The sequence below is a fragment of the Larus michahellis genome, chromosome 2, assembly GCF_964199755.1.
Source record: "Larus michahellis chromosome 2, bLarMic1.1, whole genome shotgun sequence".
In the NCBI taxonomy this organism is placed as follows: Eukaryota; Metazoa; Chordata; class Aves; order Charadriiformes; family Laridae; genus Larus; species Larus michahellis.
The window spans coordinates 58,636,547-58,662,323 of NC_133897.1; the positions used below are offsets into that span (position 1 = coordinate 58,636,547).

Genomic DNA, 25,777 nt, shown 5'->3' on the forward strand with positions numbered 1-25,777 from the left:
TGTGGGACACCATGAAGTCCAGATCCTTGGTGGGAAAAAAATCCCACTTTTCCCGCACCACCTTCATTAAAGCACTATCATTGATGAATTTTGCAGCCAGGGGAACAGAGAGAAAAAAGCTTTGTCTGAATTACTCTTGCATTTTAGCACAAGCTTCCACAGCGGGTGGGAAGGCAGCGTTGACTTACCACATTCATTTTTATTTCTGTTCTGTATAATCTTTGTTTTCTGGCCCTGAGTTGCAAACAGGCTGCGCCAGTCCATGGTGTCAGCATAGCAGAGGTTCTTGTTCTTCATAATGGCAACATCTCCGTCACTTATTTCCTTGAGGGAACGCAGCCCCAAGGACTGTATTTTCAAGTTAACAACAGCAAGGGAATACTGGCCACTAAAATGGACACGGATAAAGAGAAAAAAAACACAGAAGAAAGAGAATTAGTACGCAGGGTTTAACTCATCACGTTTTTCTTTTGGTTTTCATACTTGCGTTGCTGCGAACTCAATTTTGTTCAAGCAAGACATTGGTCCGCACTCTAAGCTTAACGCCTGGTACATGACATACCTATCATAAAACAACTGCAATACTCATATCTGGGTTTGCATGGGCATTTTAAGCTAAAACTGGCAGGACACGTGCGCTCTGTCAAGTAAATGATACCCAACAATTGTTGTAGGAAGAGTAGCTGTTATTTCGCACTGGTCCACCAAGCCATCCTTCCTCTTGGGGTTAAGCCCAGGCAGGCGCTGGACACACTGCCAGTGTCCGCACTGCCTGGCGGCCATGGTCTCCATCCCCGACTGCCCAGCTACCTCAAATCCCAGAGTGCTTCTGATCACATCGTGACTTGCCCTGTGGCCTGCGAAGAGAGCTCTCCGTCCTGCTTGCTCTTCCAGGCTGTGGGGGGAGAGCCCAGTCCTCGAGCAGGCTCAGCACAGCCCTCTACACGCAGCACAGAGCTGCAGGTTTGATCCTCCCAGGGCTACATTATCTACTGCTCCAAGGATGGTGCTTGGTTCCACACAGGCTTTTCCCCATTTTGCATCAGTTTGGGGACACCTGCGTCTCACCGCGTGGTACCTTGGTGCGCTCAGGCAAACACAGCTCCAAACAGACTTTCTTTTACAATTGCTCTGGCACATGATTTACTTACTGTTGCTTGGTTCTGCCTCGTATAATCTCCAGATTTTCGAAGGCATAGAGATCAGTAGCATTATCGGGCCAGGCCTGAATCAACAAAAATCCTGAAATGAAGAAAAGAAGATTAAAAAATAATAATAATAATAATAATAATAATAATAATAATAATAATAATAATAATAATAAAACCGCAGCCAGCATTGGCAGCAGAACCTCCTCCTTGAACTCCTCCTGTGCTGGGAGAAGGTACTTGTGCTTTCCCTATGCTTATCTAAGAATCTCAAAGAGAAGCATGACATTTTAGGGAGCAGGGAGATATTTTTAAACCCTGTTTTATAAACAGTTTACTTCTTAGCCCACCATGAGGGCTTAGGAGTGCAAGAGCGTGTTGGTGAGCTGCGCATCCTGCTACACCGAGGCACCAGTGATGATGGCTCTTGCCAGCAGATACCCTGGCTGAGAGGCTGCGGGCTCCGGTGCTATGGGAGAAAGGCATAGCTCCCTCCCATTCGTGAGCTGCCCTCAAGGAACGGGAAAGCTGAAGAGAAAGAAGAAATGGAGTACAATAGATAGCTGCTCGGAGTGCATTTGCTAAGGCAAGCAGGTTTCCTCGCTCAGCCGAGGCGCCTGGGAGGAATGGGAGAATTTGGGAAATTGCAGGCTGCTGTATGAAGCTCTGGGGTTAGTCATTGCTACCTTGAAGGGAACCAGACAGGTAAAAGGGAGAGAAAGAAAAGGGGAACTGGAGTCATGCCTGCAGACCCAGCTCTGGTGTTACGCTCATTTTCTAATGGGCTGAACAAAATTACTTTTAATTGATACTTGGCGCAAGATGGTGGCTGAGCGTTCCGCTGTCCGCTTTGTGCTCGTGGAGACACATTCACCCCAAGGAAGAGCTCTTCAGGCTGGAGAGCGTGTCTCCGCGAGGATGACGCAAGCCAGTGAGCACGCTTCCCTAAGGAGCTGCTGAAAGGTTTTCCACAAATAGAAACACACTTGGCTTTTTTTAGCCGAAGTGGCACGCCTCTGCATCACCACATACTTCTTGGGTGGCTGAGGATCTCCTCTGCTTTTATTCTTCGCTAGGGCTGACAGTTCAGCAGAAGGGATGGTCTGGCCAAACCACACACCTTGGATGGGAGAGCAGTATGGGTTATGTGGGCGTAACGGTGGCGAAGCCCTGCTGACCACCTTTGTGAAGAGTGACCCCTGGTAGCTCAGAGACAGAAACCATTCGCTTGCATTTCTCTTCATGTGCTTAAAAAAATTCACTCCTCTCCCTTGGCTTTTTTTGTTGATACCAATCAGAGAACATCTCAGCTTAAAACCCATTCCTGACCTGATATTTCTTTGACTGTTTTGAAGACATCCAACTTCTTGGGGTCCAAGGGCAGGGTCTTCGTGAAGGCATCGCTGAAATACACAGAATGAGGAATTGGGAAAAGAATGGCTGAGCCTGAATTTCTCCTTAGCCCTTTTCCTCCAGTGCTAAATGACCAATGGGCAACTCACCCTAGAAACGCTACTGGGAGAATGCTGACGTCTCCATTGATCTTGGTACAGTTTTTGAAGGAGTCGATGTTGGTGGCATTGATGGAGAGGATCCCTTTAAGTTCACCTATTCCAATGCCATTGCACACTGTCAAAAAGAAATACAAGAGTCAGGAGGGAGAAGAGTGAACCCCAATCACATGGAAGGGAATAAATATGGAGACGCCATTTGTCCAGAAAGCAATTCCATGTGGTCAAACCTACCACTGTAAGATGAGTTTCATAGATCTTTTGCCTACTTTTGCTTTTCAGAAAGCACCACAGGACAAATGCTGCCTGCTTGCCCAGCTGTGCAGCTCTGGTCCGAGCTTCTCTGCATACAGGCTCTGGCACATGCCCTTCTCTCTTTGTCCCATTTTCATTTTATTCCCCTTGATGAGATACAGGGAAGGACAAACCAAGGAGAAGGCTGATGTGCAAGATACACATGCACATGATGCACAGTTTATCTACTGTACTTGTGGTGTATCCCAGTTGGAGAGCATGTTGCACAGCCATGTTTCCTGATCACACCACTTGTCAGATCTCCAAACTATCACTGGATATTTATATCAAATTTCTACTTAATTAAGCTCAGAACTCCATGTACTTTTTCTAATAAGTTACCTATCATCTCAAAGCCTTACTGGGTTATTCCATGCTTTTTATACCTTTGCTGCATAGCCCATCACACTTTTTACACTTCCGAACACCATTTTCTTCCACTTCGTAAGTATCGGTATTGCAAGAGCGAACACAGGAGCCGTGGTCTGTCACCACGTAGTTGTCTGGAAAAAACAAGGATACAAAGGTCATTGAAATAGGAGGGGTGCGTTGGAGGCTGCACAGGCACTTCAGCACTAGGAAGAAAAAGAGGGTTTGAACTTTCACCATACTTAGCAAACTACAGGCTTTAATTATTAATGCTCACAACATCCTTTGAAGGTAGACAGACATACAATGCTATCACCGTTTTACAGAGAGGGGAATGGTCACAGAAGGATAAAACAACGTTGCCAAGGTCAGGCTGTGCAGCAGTGCCATCACTGGGATCAATACACGGAACCTCTGATCCCTCACCTTGACTCACTCTTCCAGGCTAAGGACCAGGCAGGGCAATGGTCAACCTCAGAAAGGGATATCAGTTCTGCAAGCTAAACCCTCTCTTACACGTAAGTCTCGATGGTTTACAAAAACATGGACATGGAATAGCATGAAAGAAAAAGCAAGCATCTGTAGAGGAAGCAAGGATCACAGGCCTTGAGGGGAAGTGTCTGAACCAATTACTTTCTATCAGTCCTAATTAAGAACCAGTTAAGAGTTCATAACGCTTTGGTAATCCACAGGATTGATCCCATATGACTCGTTTGGCTGTTGTTTTGATGATTCTCGTAAGATGTTTTTATTTTCCTACCAAGAGAAAAGTCTTCAGAAGTCAAAATTTAATGGTTAAATTTCAGGGAAGGTGATGGATGCAGTCAGTTTGAAGAGGCTGTCTTCTTTACCAGATATTCTCTCTTTTTTTTCACCCGTTCCCAGTTTCCACAGAAGCTGAGGAGAACAAGAAAGTGCCCTTGCACTTGGCCATAATGCAGAAGGGTGACATAGGTCCCTTTCCACCTCCCTCCAACCACCGTCTCCTCTGTGGCTGCAACCTGAAATGAACTTACGTGGACATTCCCTCACACAAGTGGCTCCAAAGCTGTATTTTCCATCAGGGTTGACATCCATCTGATAAGTGGTGGGGTTATAGAGGACCAACGGGGGACACGTATCCTTGCACGTAGCATCATCCCGAAACTTGCGGCATGCCTGTTATTGAAGAACAGCACCCATTAAACTACCTTCTCCTTAAAAAGAGACAATGGTTTTCACATTAGCTCTTTAATAACACTCTGATGGGCCCATCTGTTCCCTGTTTAGTTCTAATGGAAACCCCAAGAACCTACAGGGACAGTCCCTCGTGTTTTGAAGCTGAAAGGTTGCTTCAGGTTGGGCAATCGAGTTTAATATTTGAAAAAAAAAAAGAGAGAACATGAGGTTTTCTTTTTCTCAACAAGAAACTTTGGCACTCTGGTGGAGAGCTGCTGGGATTCACGTGGGAACAGGAGGAAATCTGCATGCCTTAGAAGAATTTTCCCTACAAGCAGTAACCAAATCAAGACAAACGGTACTTTTCTTGGCCGCTTTTTAATAACTTAAATCAAATCAAGTCCTTTCCTGCTGATTACTGACTTTTTTGGCTAAATATTAAACTGAAGCCATTATATTTGGCTGCAGGTGATGAACAAGTTAGCAGGCATTTATGAAGGACAAGTTGGTTCTTCCAACCTAATTCTGCATTAAATTAATAATCACTTTCTTTTCCCCCCTTTTCTTCCGTACTTCTCTTTTTCCCTCTTTTCTTCCCAGGTGAGAGAGAGCAACTGTCTTCTCTGTGAGCCAGTAAGGGCATCATAGCCATGCAATTTATAAGGGGACCAGGAATACAGGTAACAAGAACAAAACCCAGACTGGATGGTTTCTGTGGCAGTTACTCAAGTGCCACGTAATTCCGAATGAAATATAGTGCAAATATGGGGAAGAGTTAAAAACACAGCATACACTAACCCCCTGAAACTCTTGCAGAAAAGCAATGGGGTTTTTTTTTTCCCTAAAAAACCCCTCCATTTGTTCCTTCTCCCTCCACTGCCCCAGGGTCCCCCAAACACGGTGTTTTTGTGGCAAGTGAAAACCAGAAAGGGAAACTTTGATTTCATGTTTGGATTACAATGAAACACCAAAAAAATGTGAAGATGCATCATATTTGATTCCCCTTACAAGTTCTTGCTTTGGTAAACTGAGATTATTACTGACTAGTGCTGAGAGCACATGGTAAAGCTGTGCTGGCACGGGAAACCACTGCACTGTGGTGGCAGCTGAGGATCTGCAGACCTGCTTACGTAGGGAAGTCACCCTACCGCAAACACGTAGCAGCTCTGCAACGACTTTGAGCTCACTGGGCTCTCAAAGGCACTACTGCTGGTTTGGCATGCGCTAGGAAGGTCCACCTGCAGAGACAGTAAAGACCAGCTATGGGTGCCATAAAGATCACGTCCTCTTTCCTCTCACCGACCACCTGGGCAGGGAAGCCCCGGAGGACCCTCTAGGTCAGCATCTCTCAGAACCCTTCTCGGATGCAAGAAGGCCAGAGGACATGCAGCTGAAAGCCTGCCCCGCCATGCCAGGGATTTAAGCAATTATGGTGGTGGTGTAACATCGTTACCAGGCAGTCGCTCTCCCGAGGCCCTGTGCACCCCGCAGCACACTGGTTGTGGCAGCAGTCGCTGGGCACCTTTCCCCGGCACCGGCCAGAGCACTGCTGGGCACAGATGACTTTCGTTACTGGAAGACACAAGAAAAAAGGAAAAACGTCAGGAATGAAGCACGTTCAAGCTGCAACGAGATCAATATGGAGAAAAGGTCCGGTGCAGGATCTGTGCTAGATTTTCCCCACGGGATGCGTATGCTGTCCTCACATAAGGTCTAAGCTCGGGAGCAGTGAGAGCTGCTGTGGGTGGTGGCAAGATGGGGTTGTGTTCAGCAGTAATTATCTTGGCTTTGGAGAGGTGCTAAGCACTCTGGTCCTAGCCAGAAAGCCATGTCCTGCTTAGAAAGAGCATCCAGGTCCCTGTGGCATCAACGCCTAAACGAAGAAAAACTCTGTGGAGTCATTGCATCTTACAGCTGGGCAACAGAGCAGGATCTGGCTTCATTTTGTTGAGAAAATCTGTTATTTTTGGTGCTAGCTTTGGGAAAAACAACACGACAGGAGAACTGCCAGGACTCTCTACTATAACGGGAAACCGTTCATTGTTGGTGTGGTGTTAGGATCCCTCCAATGCACTAAAAATATTTCTGAAATTTGCAGAGAGGGGAGACCCACTCAGCAAACTGATTCCATACACATATTGTATTATTTTTCTTTAGGCTTCAATCCTGTGGCCAAATTTTATCTTCATTACTCAATTCCCACAGGGTTTGCACTAGTGCAGCAACCCGGAGGAAGAACTGGCCCTGATTCAGCTTTTTGCAGGGAAGCAAAAACGGCCTGCAACATTTTGTTGAGAATCAGGAAATCGTCTCCATTTGAATATCAAAGGAGAGAAAAAGATAATCAGTACAATTAAAAAAAAAAAAAACCCAGAAATGAATGGCTAGCAAGTGTTTGTATCAGAAACCCAAAATGGGATTGTTTGTTCTCTACAAAAAAAATTACTGATCCCCAGACCCTGGCATTAGACATCAGAGAAACCCGATGGCTAATCCGCTGCATTACAGCACCCTGAGCATTTGGGCTGCCCACTACAGTAACTGTTATCAACTTTGCAGTTGGTACAAATGAATTACAATATCATCAGGAATTCCTGTAAGTCCAAAACAGATGGTTGTTAATTAACAGAAAATTATTGGGAAATGTAGCCCTCTACAGGGTATATAACAGAGATTTTTTTTAAAAAAAAATCATATTTCCTATCTTTTTCTGTTACACACTTTTGTATCCAAACTGTATTATTTCATTTTTCTTGTAGGCCTGTAAGCTAGACAGTATATTTTCAAGGAAACAGATTATTTCCACAATATATATTAGCTTCTCTGATAGCAACTCCTCCGTTTAACTAGGAACAGGGGAATAAAAGGCACATTGTTCTACATGAACAGCATTTTGATACCATTTTTTTCATAAGCATCAGCAGGGGAGTAAAACAGCTCGTCACTTTGATAGCTATTGACTAGAGCTTCCTGCTGGAAACATATTTCGTGGCAAAGGTTTATATTTCTTACAGAATATCCCACGTTCATTGAAGGAGAAAGATACGCATCACCCCAAACTTTCCCACATATGGAAATGTGGGATACATTTTCAGTTGGCCAGATTCTCAAAATGCCTGGAGAGGAGAGCCAGAGCCTGCAAACGGTTTCGGTTTATGCACTCCTAGTTGTCCCTCCCGAAGGCAGCACGAGTTTGTAAATGCTGGAAGCTTGCAGGGCTGAGACCCGAGGTTTCGCAAGCCCCTGGGACAGCTGCGCGGCATCAACTGCGGGGACCGACCTGGGAAGGGCCTTGTGTGCACAGCCACTGTCCACCTCCAGAGCCAAACTGCAGAGCTGACTGAAAAAATCTAAGGCTTATACTAAATAAAGAGAGAAAAGCCATACGTTCCTTTTTCCTTAAGCTCTAGATAAGGTACAGATTTGACCTGGTGCTTGCGAGCAAGAAACTGAGGTTTAGGTGATTATTTGCAATGGAAGATCAAAGATAGGATGTTGCTTTCATTTGCGTTATGTCTAGATCGTTAGTCTTTCCACTGAACTTTACACAAAACAAAGAATCAGAAACAGTGCATTTCCCCACTTATTACAGAAAAAGGAAATAATGAAGTAGCGAAACAAATTGAGACGGTCTTCCTCCTCTACCTTTACTGTAGGAAAAATAAAGCCTTGCAAAAACCCAAGCACTTCTAAATGGACGTTTCTGTCACTCTATTAATATCAGGCAAGCACCCTACTTGCAAAATTTTACAGTAAAGCACAGGTAACCAAACTGAAAAACCTCACGATGCCAAATATCTCCATTTACAAATCAAAAGAGCCTTCCAAAGGTCCTCCGAGTACTGTATCTAGTGTGATTACCCACATGAAGGTGACATCTTTTGTGCCTACAAAAGAAACCTATGGGGATTCCAAAAAGAGGAATTAAAGCCACTGAAAATCAGGCTATGTTGTTGCTTCTAATAGTAGAAATTAATCCAAAGTGTCGTTAACTGGGCTGCAGAATGGCTCTGCGGGAAATAGCAGGAAGGCAAACAACTCACCACCCAGCTACTGCGTTCTCTCTTATATGGTAAAATAACTTAAAGAACAAATGTTCTCAAGGGCAGATGGGAGAAAGTTGTGGGTGACAGACAAATGCTTTCAGTGCGGGAGGCAGCTGCAGACTTTTGCCTCTGGAGGAACAGCACATCTGCAGGGAAATCCAGACCCAGGTCAAATTCCCTCCAGGTTTCCCCTCCAGAGATGGAGCTACTCGGGGGGAGCGGGCACAGCCGTCCTCCCCGTCACTGCGCGTCTGCAGAGCGGGAAGCAGGCCACATCCCTCCGTGGTGGGCTTCCAGGAGACCCGGTGTAGTAGGATGCAGAGAAGGACAAGTGTGAAACACGTGTCACTGATTCGCACTTGACAGGTTAGTTTTTGGTTAGATAGAAATTCAGTATGTCAGCGCACACCAGGTATTTCTTAATTAATCTGCAGGCTTACATGTCTGGCAGTTCTGTTCACCAGGGCCCCAGCAGTGGTCTTCTGTGCAGTTCGGATGGCATTTGGGACCTAAAACACGAGAGCAGGCTATTATATTCTATAAACATGGACAACGACAACATTACGTGAGTCACAGAAAACGAAGACTTGAGAGCTTTCCTTCTCAATAAATCAGGGGAGGAAGCACCTATATACCAGTGCTCAAAAATTTTGAGAGCTGGACCTTAAATCTCTCTCCTTTCTTCATCTCTGATTTCCTACGTGCAGTCCTCCACACCTCTGAGCAAGCAAGTGCAACACTCAGCCGGTCTGGCTTACGAAAGAGGTAGATTTTTCCCAGGAACAGGAATCTCAGCTACTGCCCGGCTGGCCCTTCTGCTGGAGTTTGCATGCAACGGCAAGTCACCGCCGGCTTGCGGCCGGGCATGTGCCAGCTGCTCGCTACAGGCCACATGTAAATCAATGTTTCTGAACAACGCGGTTCTAAAAAGAAAACAAACCCAACTGGATTCGCAGGCAACTGCCAGCTACTCCAACCACAAAGTAATTCGACTTGTCTGCTTCGCACCCTCCTCACACCCTCTGCCAAAAATACTCCTCGGCGTAGGACTACGCAGCAGATGGACAGTCGACGGAGAGGCAGCAGGATAGATGGATAACTTGCCTGACCTTGAAGGTTCAGTGCTGGGTTCTTTCCCATCCCTCCCTCCTTACTCTTCTCTTACTTTTTCTTTCTCTTAATGACAAGCAAAGCCCCAGAGAAACAACTTATTTTAGATTATGGGATCGTTATTAAAACCATAAATGGCTGTCTAAGCTGATTAATCTGGAATTCACTACATTTAAGAGGCATTTCCTACTAGAGTGATTCTTCCCGCTAACAACACATGATTCTCCCTCCTCCCCACTGCCCATCAAATAGCTGAACAAATGCCAATACTTGTCCAAGAGTTGATTGATTTGGTGTGGGACCAAAGAACTTCTTTTTTTTTTTTAAGTTGAAAAGTTAAAGGTTAACATTTCTGTGGTGTTTAGAGCCAAAATCCTGTGCTGACTTGTATGGTTTGCAACTCCTTGATTACGCTAGGGCTCTGCAGAAAAATATGTCAACACAGAAGTTGGCTATTAGCTCTCAAGCAATTACGCAACTGGAAGAAGATGAAGAAAATATGTTTTTCTGCCAAATTATAGTGCCAGAAATGAAATGCTCAGAAATGAAAATAAACTCTCTTTTGCGTGAAATGACTGGGGATTTTACAAGGGACTCATAAGGCTGAAGGATTAGCTTGAGCTCACTCTATGCATATCCTACACAAACTTTTGAATATGTGCTCATCTCCCTGCTGATCTAAAGCATCACATTTATCTGGCTGTTTATCATTAATTTTGCAGCGGTAATCCACGCAGCCCCAAACACCAGAGTTTGACAGCATTCAACTTGGGCCTTTGAGCTAAAAAGGCTTCAAGTCCCACAGTAACTCCAAGAAGGTACCCACATGCGTTTTCTAGACCAGAGCCTTATATTGTAAACAGAAGATTGCTGGAAAGCAAATGCGTGCGTGTTACTCTGAGCTGCCTTTGAAGAACACATACCGTCTGAAACCAAGAGCGGCTTTCCCAAAAACTTCACTGAGCTATGAGTTAAGGACCTAACCACCATGAAAAATTCCATCTTAGGCCAGCGGTGAAGAAATGAAAGGAATTCCCTTGGAACAGGGCTCGGTGGCCCCGCGTGCAGGAATTGGTGGACCTGAAACCCACCGCATGAAAGACAGGATGTTTGCTCTTCTCTCTGAAATGGGGGAGCACATAGCATTTTGGGTAAGTTAATACTCACAAGAAGACAGGTTGCTTGCAAATTCAAGCACCTTGAGAGGCTGCTTGCTCGTGTCAATGATGTCATTCCAGAGAACAGTGTCCATGTTGCACAGTTTGGGGTTGTTGCTGATTTTAACACCTCCATTAAGAATTTCTGTGATGGAAGGAAAAAAATTGGTAAGTGAAGCAAGCTGCCCAAGTCTTCTGTCTCTGATCTAAAGAAAGGGAAATAAAACACGTATTTCTTCACCTCAGTCACACTATGCTGACAGAAAAGGCTCCTGATGGTGCAACTAACACCCGGCTCTGGTTCTGGAGGGTTGGCTGCTGTTGGATGCCACTAAGACGCCACTACATGTGGCTTTCTACCTGGTGCCACCTCCAGAGGCCACTGCACACAGCAGAGATGGCACTGCTGGTGTGCACAGCCAGAGACTGTCAGCCAGAGACTGTGTAAGGCCTTAACTCACATATCAGCAGCTCCCACTGGAATTTAGCAGAAAACACTGACATACGGAATGCGCCGGAATCAAATAATGCAAAATAATGAGTGGATACTTCTTTGCCATTTTGGGGGACACAAATAAATCCCACCACGCTGTTGATGCATTGGATTTTCTGGATGTTTCTGCAATGGGAAACGAACTTTCCTCATCTTTTGAAGAAGGCTGGCTAGCAGGAAAGCTAGGGAAACTACTTGTTTTTAAAGCAGGATTTGATAGCATGTGACTTTGAGAGGAGATCTTCAATCGGATCTCGATACCCATAACCTACGAGTTGAAGTTTGCTTTACAGGTGCCTCCACCTCTTGCCTGCGTCTCACCTGATAGCCGTTTCATTGGCAGCTGCTGGAGTCCCTGGGTTTTATTCATGTGGTAATTGGATAAAACTGCCAGGGCATAAGAGTTGTCATACAACACATTGCCTCGGATGATCTGGAGGTTTTCTAGGGGAATGACATCCACCATGTTGAGCGCGATGAGCACGTAGCCTGCAACCTCCTGTATCGTCTGAGAGAACAACAGAAAAAACAAGGTGCTTAATCCATAGCATTCTTCTGCTCTTGACAGAGTCGCTTTCCTCCTCCCACCCCTCCAATCTGCCATCTTTCAATTTTAAGGAACAATAAACCACTTAATCTCATTAAAACATAAATACATCCGAGAACCAGAAGGGACTATATGTAAAAATTTGCCGTCTAAGCAGGTATAAATTGGCCCTTAGAGCAGCTACCAGGGGGTACTACTTGCAGGGGAACAGGGCAAGCATGTATGATATGGCAACCAAGTGTGATGCTTCTCTTGAATATTTTCCGAGCCTCCAACCATTGGCAGCAGAGACGCCATCTGACTGAGGCTTTTACACTCTCTCTTCTGTGCACCTTCCCTTGAGGATCCTTCCAATGCTCAGCAGAGAGGAAGATCGGGTAACCTTCTCCCTCTTAGGTAATAAATAGTTACAGGACAAAAAGGCAAGCGAGGCACTGTCCCTGGATGTAGATTAATTCCTGCCTTGTACTGTGAAATGTGTGCATTTCTATCTCCTACAAAAATCACCATAAACGAAAAACCTCAGGCTGACACTTAGGTTATTTTCCTATTCCATGAAGACTACCAGTGAGTTTTCAAGAGACCTGTTATGTTCCTGGGAACACTAAGCTCCACGGTCAAGTTGTGCTTGGGAAAGAAAAATGGCGGTACCATCATATTTGTAACCCATATGTCTGAACCATCTCTTTTCTGATGTTCTTGCTTGTTACTATGATGAAATGGGGTTTATCTTTCTTTGTTCCCTGAAAAGAAAAGGTCCCACAAAGAGATTACTCCTCTCAACCCAGAGGACTGACCTGTTTATTCAAAGCTACCGCACAAGAGCTCTTGATACCAGACATACACTTATGTTATAAAAACTTCTTCCTCTCCTGCCTCTTTCTTTAAAAACCTCCTAATCTGAGGTTTAGGTATGTGAAAAGCAATGCATTTAAAACACCTTCTTTAAAAAAATAAATATAACCTAAGGTGCAACGCTATTGCCACTGGTGGCAGCCCGGCAGCGGGGGAGCAGAGCTGCACCCCTTGCCCAGCCTCTGCTGCTGGAGAACCTGGAGGTCCCTGTGGCAGACAGCGTTCCTCCTCATGCCGTGGCTGCGTTTTAACATCTGTCCCCTATCCGTTCCCCTCTCTGCTTGCCATGGTTGCTCATGCGTTTGTGCACAAAACAAACGTTGAGATGGGAGTTGCCCGGGTGTCAACTGCAGAGGATTATCTTGAAGATCGCTTGAAGGGTCCACGTGGGAAGTTATCGCACAGGACCTGCCTGCCTTGCTCAGGGTGCGGGTGCCGCAAGCTGGAGAGGCACTCACCACCACGGCAGGGGAAGGGGTCACAGCTTGGAGGGCAGGGTAAGGGCCTCCGCACTTTGGAATCTGCCATCAGTGAGTCGCCACTCACTTGGCACTTTGCTTTGCCCAACAGCACCACAAAGCCTGTTGCCCTCCGAGGAGCGAGGCAACGGTTAAGGATGTAATAATACATATAAATAAGAAGAAACCCATCTGCAGGGCAGCCAGCACAGGTTGGCAGATGCTTGAAAAGCTATTTCTCAAAGTACCTGATTTAGTACAGTAGGGTTGAGCGCATCCTGCAGCCTACAGGTACGCTGAGGCTGTGATCTGCAATTTCTCTGACACTAGCTAGCTATGGTTTTGGATCACTGCAGAGTTTTATAGGTAGCCGATCCTTTGCACTTAAAAAAATACAGTAAGATTCCTCTAGCAGGGAAGGCCACATTGGCCAAGAACACTAACCTTCAGGAAAGAAAGGTCACGATTGTGCTCCACGTATGTAATCTCTAGGTTGCTGAGTACCACCTCGCAGTTGTTGTACATCCTCTGCAGGCTGGTGAAATGGTCTTCCACATGTCCCAGCTGGGTCAGCTTGTTATTTGTCCCTTGACAAACTGTGGAGGAAAGAAGAAAGCTCCATGAACGAAAGCAAGAGCAAGTAATTGTTGCCCACCTATAAGCACCACAATAAGTGAAGCGTCAGCACAAATTCGTAAGAAACAAGACCGTTATCTTGCATGACCTTAATGGCAATACTGTAGGGAACATGTGATGTTTCCCAGGCACAGAGTTGTACCAGGTATCACCAAAGGCGATTTCCCTGAGGGGGTGGTGGGTCTCCTTGTAAGCTCAGGGGGAGGGAGCAGGGAGTTTTCTTCAGGACCCCTCAAGCTAAAAGTCAAGGTTTTAAGAGCAAACTGAACCTCCAGGGATCACACATCTCTTGCCACTCTGACATATTTGGGAGTATGATAGATTCATGAAATGTCCCGGCATATTCAGCTTTGGCACACAAATCCACCTAAGCCTGCTTTGCTGGTGGGGAAGGAAGCGATGCCACACAGAGCACCACTGAGAATACAAACATTTATGACGGCATGATGGAAAAATTAGCCCCCACCTGAAGTTCTATTACTCTGCTTTACCAAACCTAGAGGAAATGACAGACGTTATCACCACTATATTCGACTGCAGCGAAAGAGCAAAACGCAAATTGCTCTAAAGAAAAAAACACCACGCACAAGCCCCAGAAACTCTGTACTCATCCAGTCACTCCCTGAGCTATCCTTGCATAGCTAACATTGAAACACCTCTGAGTTATGCTAATACAGAGGAAAGGAGAACGATACAGAAGGCAACGTGGCAAGAAACTTCTCAACACCTTCCAGGTGGAAAGTGTCAGCCCAACTTTGCTCTTCAGTGGGAGCAAAAGGTGGCCGTTACCTCATCGTCGCTATAATGCAACCCCAGCCTGACCTCATGGCTTCCCATAACACGCTGAAAGAATTGCATTCTTTTAACTTGCAGAAAATAGTAAGTTGAATGATACTTTTGTAGACCCATAATTCCTAGAAGGCCCAGTCACAAACTGGAACACCATTGTGTGGGGTGCTATAAAGCAAGTAACAAAGACTCTTGACAAAGCTGGAAATAAGTTTCGGAGCTAGACAACACCTGCTGAAGATTTACTGGACAACTGATGTTTTATTAGTAGGAAAAATAACTTAATAAGCAGTGATAAAAACATGCATCAATCGTCAAAACCATTCGCTGAACATATGTTACTTCTCAGTACAGTCATCACCATCAAGGAGCTACAGTGATAACAGATTAAATACTCTTTGTTCATGTTTAAAGCAAGGCTATTCACTCGAATTCCTCAGTTATTCCTCATTATACATCTAGATAAACATTGTGGTGTTTGGGATCGGAGTGGCAACTGCTGGTAAAAGGGGACAGTTCAACAGGGGCTGTGATTACACCATCTAAGTTGCTTGTTACTACATGAGCCTCAAGTGTAGAAAATGACCCTTTTTACATTTGCTTTGGACAGATGAGAAATTTCTAAGCAGGATTTTCTGTTCCAGTTTCAAACTTAAGCGTTCCAATGTGTTCATGCTTAAAATCGGCATTTGCCTTCTTCAGCCTGAAGTATGAGGACCACAAATTATCAACCAGAGTCACAGGAGGAGTCTTATTCTGTGGAGTGGTCGCATTTTGAGGGCAGAATGTTAGAAATTTTGTCATATGCTGGCCTGCCCTGTAAAATGGGTTGCTGTTGGGGATGGGGGTGAAGAGACTTTGAACTGATTGAAAAGTCAGAGTCCTCCCAGAGGTCATCTTGAATGTTAAGAAATGTTATCCTCCAACTGAGGAAAAACCCAGTAATAAAAGATTCTCAGGCGGTTCAAAACCTCAGCTCGGATGCTCAGTTTAGGCATCTTGGATCTGATCTCTAAAAAGGCATGATTTTGAAATGCTCTCAAACACAATGCAGGGGCAGGTGCAGTTTAGACTGCTCACAGAAATGAAGACATGCAAGTCAGCCTGTTATGGTCTTCAGGGTCCACAAATGGCCTGATGCTCTCACTGCATCTCCCGTGTTAACAGCAAACATCTGCCCTGGTACTCAAGACAGGCCCGATGCAAATGCTGCAGTGTTTATGCTACGTCTGAGCCAAAGGAAGGGTGGAAGGAGGCATCCTCCTGGCTACCCATGCCCGTGATTGACCCTACACAGCTTGGCACCAGTTGGATTGAGCAATAAACAGTCCAGCTCACGGACAAAGCCCTAGGAGAAACTGCACATTTGAATGTGCTTCCCTTGGGATCAGACAGGCGTCGGAGCTCTGCACTTGGCTCAGCCGTCTTGAGAAACACAGACTTTTTCACTGCTTACTAGGTCAAGGCTGATGCAGCAGATGGAGGGCATGGTTACTCTTGCGCTTCTCCCTCTCCCTCTCCCATGGGGCCACCCAGTGAACCATGCCAAAGAGTTGATCCAAGCTACAAATAATGCAGAACAATAAATAAATAAATGGACAGAGGGTATTTTTAGCTCAGGAAAGCTCACTGATTTATTTGGTTCACAGCGGTGCCCCATGAACTGCTGCATTGGAAATAGCTCTGAGGACAGCAAGGAGGCAGGGGCAAATAGTCAAGAGAAGGAGCTTGCCAGCTTGTGAGGCTGCAGAGGGAAACCCAGACATAACAATCTCTGAAGAGGCTTCAGGTTGGCCCTCCAGGACCTACTTTCTTCCCCTGTTCTGTGTGTAGAGAGCACTTTGATGGCTCTCTACCAAAGGCAGAGATAAGCCACAAACATGCAAACCCACTTGTCCCCCTCCATCAGGCTCATTACATCTTCTAGGCAGTAAACAGAAGATGTAGACGAGATGTTAGTTAAGATCTGGAGAGCAAAAGAAAATGGGTTCCTTCTGTTAAGATCTCAGCAGTATATGGCTAGCATCAGTCAGACCACCCTATAGAAGCTGATGCTTCATGCACAATTTTTTGTTTGCTCAAAGAGACATGAGGCCAAATCCCTGTTTGCTGCAAAGAGATCTAAGTACATCCAAAAAGTGAACTTCATCACAGCAGTATTTACCAAATGAGAACCTGGGTCATACGCAGTATATGCTGAGCAAATAAAACCCAAATCAAGCAAAACAAGTGAAACCCCTGCAGCAGTATCACTGAACTCAGGCAAACGTGCTGAATAATTTTCCAACTAGAACATTTGGAAAGAAAAGAAAATGGCCTGCTTGCATCTGATGAATAATACCATTCCTGTAATTTCTTTGCTTATGAAAACAGTGTTCTGAAAAGATACATGCTATAATTATCTGTCTATAATCCTACAGTGTGAATGTCATTCTGGCCAGAGGCAAAAGCACGGGCAATGTGGTGCTCGCCTCGCTCCACAGAGTTTTAAGTGGGACGTGCATGCTTGAGTGGACGGATTATATTATGATTTAACCTCTACTGAGCTTGACCTATTTGCCTTCCAAAGGACAGATTTTGATGCCACATACATTCCTGATATACTTTTGTTTCGACGTGTAGCAAAGCCAGCGCTATCCAGGTTTAGGAGTCAGTGGTGGGAATGGATCCTTACGTGGTACTGTTGGGGGCTACGGTAGTAAGCATCACATAATACACGTCCCACTTACACTTACACATGCAGCACATTTTAGCTACAAAGGAGAGTAAAAAAAAAAACAAGTTTCCCGATGAAAAATCAGGGTGAGAATGTCCCTGACCGGCAGAAAAGCTCAGATACAGAACTGAACTTCAGGGCGCGGGCTGACCCCAAAAAGACGAAAGCTTTGCTCTTATCTGTGATGTTAATATAACAAAAAAACCCAGCCAGTCTGGAAAGTTTTGACGCAGAGAGGATGTCCCAGGAGGCCGCCGCCTGCAACAGCGCGAGAGTGGAGCTGCCTGCTGGGAGCATGGGGCTTCTCCTGCCCCAGCCCGGGGTGTCCCGCCGGACCCCCACGGCCCCAGCCACCACCCCTGCAATGTGGAGGCAACCCCACAGCCCCAGCTATCACCCCTGAGACGCAGAGGCGACCCAAAACGTCTGCAGAGCAACAGCATGGGATACCACTGCAAAGCATCTGATTTCTACGGGATGTTGCTCTTAGCACACATGCTGCGCTTCCGAAATGCCAAAGGCATGTTGATCTTGAATCGGTTACGCTATTACCTCAACAGACAGCCTAAAAAAAAAGGCAGAATATTGCTGAAATGAGCCAAAATGTGAGGTGCTGTCTGCATAAGACAGCAGCAATCAAAGAGCTGAAGAAAGAGGCACACGGAAACATGGAATTTTTCGAAGTTGGAAGGGACCTCCAGAGATGATCTAGTCCAACTCCCCTGCTAGAGCAGGATTGCCTAGAGCACATTACTCAGGACTGCATCCAGGCGGGTCTTGAAAGTCTCCAGAGAAGGGGACTCCACAACCTCCCTGGGCAGCCTGTTCCAGTGCTCTGTCACCCTCACTGTAAAGAAGTTTTTTCTCATATTTCATCGGAACTTCCTATGTTCCAGCTTGTGCCCGCTACCCCTCGTCCTATTCCTGGGAACCACCGAAAAGAGTCTGGCTCCATCCTCCTTAGACCCACCCTTTAGATACTTGTAAACATTAATAAGGTCTCCCCTCAGCCTTCTCTTCTCCAGGCTAAAGAGTCCCAGCTCTCTCAGCCTTTCCTCATAAGGGAGTGCTCCAATCCCTCAATCATCTTTGTTGCCCTACGCTGGACTCGCTCCAGTAGTTCCCTGGCTCTCTTGAACCGGGGATCCCAGAATGGGACACAGTATTCCAGTTGTGGCCTCACCAGTGCAGAGTAGAGGGGGAGAATGACCTCCCTTGACCTGCTGGCCACACTCTTCCCCATGCAGCCCAGAATTCCGTTGTCCTTCTTGGCGACAAGGGCACATTGCTGGCTCATGGATAATTTACTGTCTACCAAGACCCCCAGATCCTTTTCTTCAGAGCTGCTTTCCAGCAGGTCCACCCCTAACCTATACTGGTGCCTGACATTCTTCCTCCCCGGGCGCAGGACCCTACACTTGCTTTTGTTGAACCTCATTAGGTTCTTCTCTGCCCAGCTCTCCAGCCTGTCCAGGTCACACTGGATGGCAGCACGGCCCTCTGGGGTGTCAGCCACTCCACCCAGTTTGGTATCATCAGCGAACTTGCTGAGCATACACACTGTACTGACAGATGCAAACTCACTGAATTTTAGTGCTTATGAAGTGCAAGGTTGGCTGCCCTGGGTACTAAAATCCTCTCTCTGCCCCCAGACATGCTTGCTCCCCTTCTCTGCCTCAAGCTTGGCCTTAAAGAAGTATTTCTAGGTGACGCAAAGAGGCTCACCCTCTGCAACCCTCTGCTCCTTGGCTTTTTTTTCTCTCGTGTGGCCCAAAGAAGTGGAGTGACTAAATGGCATTTTCGACGAGTGACGGTAGGGAGACAGAATGCATCCGTCCAGCCGTAACGCTAAGCTACCGTATTCTCCCCAATCCATACAAGCTCAGATTAAACGAAGTGGTCCCTGCAGCAATTGCCCTGATACAAGTGAAATCTGTTTTCATCTTTTCCCCAGAAAATCTGATTACTGAAGTCCCAATCCTGTCACGCATATTTGTCCCAGACTTGAGAAAAACCCTGGAGAATGCTTTGAAACTGAATTATCACCAATCCCCAAATCATCAGCTGTTTCTGTCTGTGCTTAGCCTCTGTTAGTCTCCCTGCAGCTCTGACAGACACATCAAAACAGTAACTCGCAAAGGCAATTTCAGAGACACGCAAGTCCATTTCCATGCTTCATATATCACTTATAACTCTATATGCCCTGGCATAATACATGTATATACTTTTTTCTGCATGTTTTCCAGCCATTATTGACAACAGCGCAGACAAGAGATATTTGTTCAATCTGCCAGCACATTTATAAATATTCCTCTCTCCTCACTTACTGGCAGTAATTTCACTTTTGATTATTTTTTTTTTTAGGTATTTCATGGAAGAGCGGTATCTTCCCAGGCACTTGGTTCAGATACAAAGCGGCCTCTGAAGGCCAGGGGAGATGGTGGCACTCGGTGTCCTACCATCAGCGCTGCCCACAACCAGTGCTGCCACTGACCTCCACCTAACGGGGGCACAGAAATTAGATGAAGATCCTTGTGTCATTCAAGAACAAATCTGTACGTCAGCCACAAGGGCAGGTCCTGTATATCGGGTTTTATTTTTCACCGACCTCAAAGCATTCCCTTACAGCTATGGAATAGATCCACATAACCTACTGTGGAAACCAGAAAAGTGCAGCTAGTACTGTCAAATGATCAAAATAATGGCATTTAAGCTCACGAGGAAGTATTAGAGCACACAGGACATTTGTTGTCGTGACTAACCTAATTTCAGATAGAAAGAGAAAGAACCACCCAATGCCTTCCCTAAAGAAAACAGGGTATGAAATATCAGAGGTGGGAAAAAGAAAGCGACATTTTGTTACATGTGATTAACCATTTGAATAGAAACACTTCATACATTAACCGGTTCCTCGACACTAGAGAGAGATGTGATGGAGAAATTTCTGTATTACTGGGTTGAGTGTGCTTTACATACTGAGCAAGAATTTCAAGAGGGAGGAAAGTCCACACGATGCAAAAAGAAAACCAAATCTGCTGTGATGTGCTGTGGGGAGTTACGAAAGGGAAAGGAAAAGCTAGAAAACAGGTGAGGAGCACAAACAGTGCTCAGATGCGGGCAGATGTTTTCCCTCGAGAACAGTGGTTGCAAATGCATACAACGCCTAAAAAGTCCCGTTTCAGCTTAATGACAGCAACATTTGAGCACTGGAAATGCTGCCACAGAAGATAATAATTTTTGCACATATTCAAATGCTATTATTTAAAACATCGTGAAAAATAGCCTCGCGTGGTTGTACTATGTCCCTCCGCAAACAGTGTAGTTTAGAGTAATGCAGTTACTGAGATTAATTCTGACTTTTAGACATACTGGGAAAAAAACAATGCCAGAGCTCTTCAAAATACTTAGCTGGAAACTGTAATTGCATAAGTGTCCCAAAACTAATGCCACGGTGGAGAAAAAGAATATGCCTTAAGGGAAAGCTTTCCCAGATGGTTTCTTATTTCTATTTACTCGATGAAAGCAACTTTTCCAGCTAAATCTAATTTTAAAGTTTCCCTTGCTCTGCTTAGGAGTGGAGACCTGCCCCCCGATGGCAAAAGTCAGGTCCTGAATTGCAATGGATGGAGGCAGTGTGACAGCTGGATGGCCCGATTACTGGTGAGTGTCTTTACCTGAAAGAATAAATAATTATAAACAAACCAACTTGCTCCTGAATGAAGACATCTCCGAAGTCAGAGCATTTCTGACAACAAGGGATTCAAGCTTTATTAATACCCTAGGGTGGTTTTTTTTCCTCCCCAATATCATTTAGAAATATTTCTATTTCTCTTCTCTGATGCCATTATTTAATTCAGCATGTATCTTCATTAATCCTCCAGATTAAGGCCAGACCAGGATGTGCTGAAATCAATCTTTCCCCTGGCTTCAATGCGAACTGGGTGGGGGATTAAATTCTTCTCTCGTGGAAGCCAGTGTAAATTTGGAGCAACTACAACGACATGATGGGCTACCCCAGAATTTGAGCTTTCCCCTCTAAATGCCTTAGGGTGCAACTGTGGGAGGGATAGCGGTATTTTCCGTTAAACACCAGCAGAATTGCAAAGAAACGGGAATTGTCGCCTTGCAATTTTCTACAGTTTGGGAAAAAGGTCGATTTCTAAAGGCAAGTAATAGATTGCAGTCTTTGGAGGTGCTGTTTCTAGTGGGGTACTGAAAAATAACCCAGGTTTAAATCCATTTTTTTCTGATGGCTTTGTCAGTGGTCTGTAAGAAGACATCAAATCACTGCTGAGGATGCCTGCAGATGACACAAACATTGCCGGGGTTTGAAACTATAAAGAGGTACAGGTGACATGCACAGACTGCTTTGCATAATTTAGGAGAATAAGCCCTCTGAACAACATTTATTTGAAATATAGCCAAAGGCAAGGTCTTACATCAAAGACCGCAGAACACGTACTAGACAGAAAATGGGGAGCTGGGATGCAATCGCCCTGAAAAGGACTCGGGGATCATAAGAGGTGACCAGCTCCTCGCTTGACGCAAGAGAAAGCGGCAGCTGCTGGGTGCCATCAGCAGGGAAATGCCGAGGAAGGGGAGGCAGGAGCTGGCATTAATCGCCGGAGGTGCCCCGGCATGCCCGAGAGCGGCGGCCTCTGCACTAGAGGGCTCCCCTCTCCCGGCAAAGCGGGTGCTGTGGGGCGCAGCTCCCGCTCCCAACAGCACCTGGATGCTCCACCCAGGCTTCGGCCCTTCTCCAAGCTGCATTTTAGCCCCATATCCCCACCACAAGGCCCATGGCTACTGCAGTATAACTTTGCCTTGAGTTTCGCAGGCTATTTAATGAGAGCGATGGCTGGAAAGTCAAGCTCCCCAAGATGTCCTCACCAGCAGCCGGGGTGCTGCTGCCAGGCTATTCCTCCCACTGGCAACCTTTGGGGAGGCTGCTATAACAGAAACCAAGAGCTTGCGTGGGGCTTTCTCTGTTGAGCTGTTGCTCAAAGTTAATGGACAGGTCTATCGCAAGTGCAGTCACCAATGAACTCAATTAATGAGCTGTTCCTATGATTTATTAGTGAGGAAAACCCAAGAATAACTTCATATCTATCGACCGCTATGCAAATATATGCACACATATATACACAAATGATAACAGTTTCTAAATCTTATACACACCACAATAAATTTTGGACAGAAAACCACACAGGCACCCTCCCCCTATTTTTTAACCATCTTTATAGAAACCCGGGCCATAACTATGTTATTTGAAGTCAACATTGACTTTGAGGTCCCCCCCTCAAATTTTCTCCATCTGAGCCTGATGAAGCAGGGCAATGAGCTTGGCCCTACAGACCTATCAAGACCAGGATGGGCAAAGTGATGAGTTCATGTCATAGCTTGCTATTTTTAGGCTCGCAGTTCCCTACATACAGCAGAGTGACTGAAGGAGGATGATTTAAGGTGCAAAATGTGGCTGTTCAAGCCAAAACACCTGCTGCAGCTTAGACATTCAAGCAGTGTACAGCACAGGGCAACACCACCGAGTGCTATGGAGAGGAATGAGACTTCAGAAACCCCTGTGGAGGAAATCAGGTCAGTGGGAAAGGCAGAGTCGGTGGTCTACTGGCAACACCGGATGGAAGTATTGCCATCCCACTTAACACTGGGTCCTCCAAGAGGAAGCATTGCCCATGCCTGTGTTTCAGCACAGCAGTCTTTATGCTGCGTGAAACCCACATACTGACCAAAGTAAGTTTGTCTTGTACCGTGGAAGACAACCCCAAACAAGACCGTGCAAGCGACAAAGGACCCCCTGGCGTCAGTCCCAGTAGGCTCCATGCCCTCTGATGGTCTCCCCCAAGGGTGGGCCCACCAGGTGGCACAGCCTCTGGATAACAGCCCGTGGCTGCAGCCCTCCCGCCCTCCAGCTTCACGCACCGGCACAGCTGCTACACCCGTCTCAAAAAAGCTGTATGCATCCACCAGGCAGAGCTCTGGAGGAGGAGAAGGGCCGTCACGCAGCCTCATCCACGCGAGGTTCAGGCCCTGGGAAACGGCTTGGAGAAACGTTCTTGGCATCCATGGTGAATTTTGTATCCCTGCGTTGCTGCAAGTGGTGTAAAAAGCCTGTGCAGAGCACAGCAGCAAGCGGCCGAGAGACCTCCGACAAGGGGTATGAGTCACCCAGCCTTTAATCTGGGGAGACATGTGTGGCAGGGGTGTGCCACCTCAAGATTTACACCGGGATATTTGGGAAAACAAGTGGATGGCAACAGATACGTGAGCTTGTGCTCTGTGATCTAAAAAAATTGCATTCTTCATTGTTGTTTGTTCTGGCAACATCTACGGAGCAGCAGGATTTTATAGCACAATAAAAAGAAACTGAAGATGTGTGCCCATGAAAATGTGGGACCAGTTTCTAGTTACATCAGCACTAAATTGTTTAAAATTGTTTCAAAATGAGTTAATTTGAGAAACGAGATTTAAAAGCATTAAAATATGCTGTGAACATTTTACCACATGGGATTTCTTGAGGCACTGCAATTGCATATTTTCATTTGTGCCTTCCAATGAAAAGAAATCACATGTTTTTCTTTATTTATATTAAATCAAGTCTCATATTGAAGTAAGCCGTGGTGCTCGTACACGTACTTCTGAATCCCTTGAGGTGTAAATTCTGTGTGAGCACTCACACACTGACTCAAAAAGCGCAAGAGAAACCACTTACATCTGAAGACTAAAAGCTTGCTGTTACAAATGGAACACATTCTTATTTTTTTTACCAATAAATATGTATATGTACACATACACATATATAGGTACATGTACACATATGTATGTAGCTCTGCCAGGTGACTAGACTGACGTCTCTAGAGACTGCAGTATACCTGGAGAACTGCTGAAAACACAACAGCAAGCATGCAAGTTTTGCTCACTGCCTTGAACTACGCGTGCCCACCCCCACAATAACCAGCCCCGGCTACTTCTGTGCGTGGTTCTGCCCACTGAAGTCACGGCGAGCGTTACCGGCAACCACAGTGGGTGCTGCATCCAGCCTCTGCGCCCGTATGGCTGCATCACCCCATGATGCTTCCTCCGAAGCTGGTCCATAGCAAGGAACTATAGCCAGTTCCAGCCTTGTACAGATTCAAGTTGGAAAGCTACAGAAAGAAGGATTTATACCCCCAAATTCCCCGGGAGACATCCTGCCCCTTAGGAATGAGACTGTCTTCGCGAGCGAGGCTAAAACAAGACACAAAAATGCACTCAGGACTAAGATAAACAATATTTGCTGCTTCAAACACTAAAGGTACTGTTATCTGTAATAACGTAGCAAACGTCCTGTCAACTAACTACAAAGGACAAGTAAAAGCCGATAAAAAGCTTTAAAAGCTTGTCTCTAGCTTCACAGGAATGAATGCTATGGTTAACACTTCCATAGGGCTTCCAGCAGAAATTTGGATATTTGCACATGTTCACAAGCGAGCAAGTTAACACACGCTGCTGGGCTTGAAAAGCCTCCAATAATATTTAAGTTTAAAAGGAATAGCTGAGGAGCATATTAAATGTAAATGAGCTCTGGATCACCTTCTGATCTTTATTTAAGCCTTGAGTAAAACTCAATGGAAAGACTGCTATTGAAACCAATGGGATCTGAATCAAGCTCTTATTTCACTTAATTTAACTGTGTGAAATTCAATAAATGAGGTAAATAGATTTTCTACCGCCCTTTTTTCTGGAAGGAGAACTACAATTACATTTTGAAAGCACAGCTAAAAAGCCACAAAGTGATTTAACAGCACCTGGGTAGGTTTTGAAGATGGAGCCCAATTTATCTTCAAAAGTCTGGGAAGAAAAAACACTGAATTTAGTCGTCGGTACTATAAATGTTGCATGTTACAGCAAGTGGAGTGCTCTTAGAGTCGGTCTTATTTAGCAATAGGGAACCTCAGCCGCTTGTAATGCCAGACTTTAGTTCTGAGAAGAAATGTAAACAAGTTTGAACATTTTAAAAGGTACTTGAAATGCACGATTACGGTACGTTACATGCTGTTCAAACTCTGTAAAAGCTGCCTCTCCATCTCTTGATTTGCACGCTTAACCTCTGCCGTGCAACCTGAGCTGGAAGGCAGGCAGCCTTCCTCACGCTCTTCCACCCTCTCCAGCAAAGCAAGTGCTCCATCGCTCAGTACCAAGCCCAGGAATTCTGCAATCTGAACTCCCAAAATACGTTCCACTGGATAAACCTCTGCTAACGCTCCCAGTCTTGTATCATCATAACACCCATTCGCACAGGTCCCAGAAAATGAGACAACGGGGTTTATCTTTTGATTGGTTATAGAATAGGGCCCACACACAGGTTTAATGTCTCTCTGACCTCGCCAAAACAACTCTTCAACTTCCTCCTGCTTCCTTTTCTCCGGTTCTTTACAAGAAACATTTCTGCTTCTGCATAAAGCATTTGAGGCCCACGCATGCAACGGGCTG

General features: G+C 45.6%; 1 protein-coding gene across 2 annotated transcripts in view; it reads right to left on the reverse strand.

Annotated features, from left to right (window-relative positions):
* Positions 1 to 25,777, reverse strand: part of EGFR (epidermal growth factor receptor) — a 170,502-nt gene that overhangs the window by 38,030 nt on the left and 106,695 nt on the right. For both annotated transcript variants that reach the window (XM_074575635.1, XM_074575634.1), the window contains exons 2-12: positions 13,591 to 13,742; positions 11,608 to 11,794; positions 10,804 to 10,938; positions 8,967 to 9,035; positions 5,934 to 6,052; positions 4,339 to 4,480; positions 3,340 to 3,456; positions 2,651 to 2,777; positions 2,478 to 2,551; positions 1,152 to 1,242; positions 189 to 388 (exon numbers count right to left, since the gene is read on the reverse strand). In XM_074575635.1, the coding sequence (XP_074431736.1) occupies positions 189 to 388; positions 1,152 to 1,242; positions 2,478 to 2,551; positions 2,651 to 2,777; positions 3,340 to 3,456; positions 4,339 to 4,480; positions 5,934 to 6,052; positions 8,967 to 9,035; positions 10,804 to 10,938; positions 11,608 to 11,794; positions 13,591 to 13,742 (1,413 nt within the window). The remainder of the gene's footprint in view (positions 1 to 188; positions 389 to 1,151; positions 1,243 to 2,477; positions 2,552 to 2,650; positions 2,778 to 3,339; positions 3,457 to 4,338; positions 4,481 to 5,933; positions 6,053 to 8,966; positions 9,036 to 10,803; positions 10,939 to 11,607; positions 11,795 to 13,590; positions 13,743 to 25,777) is intronic.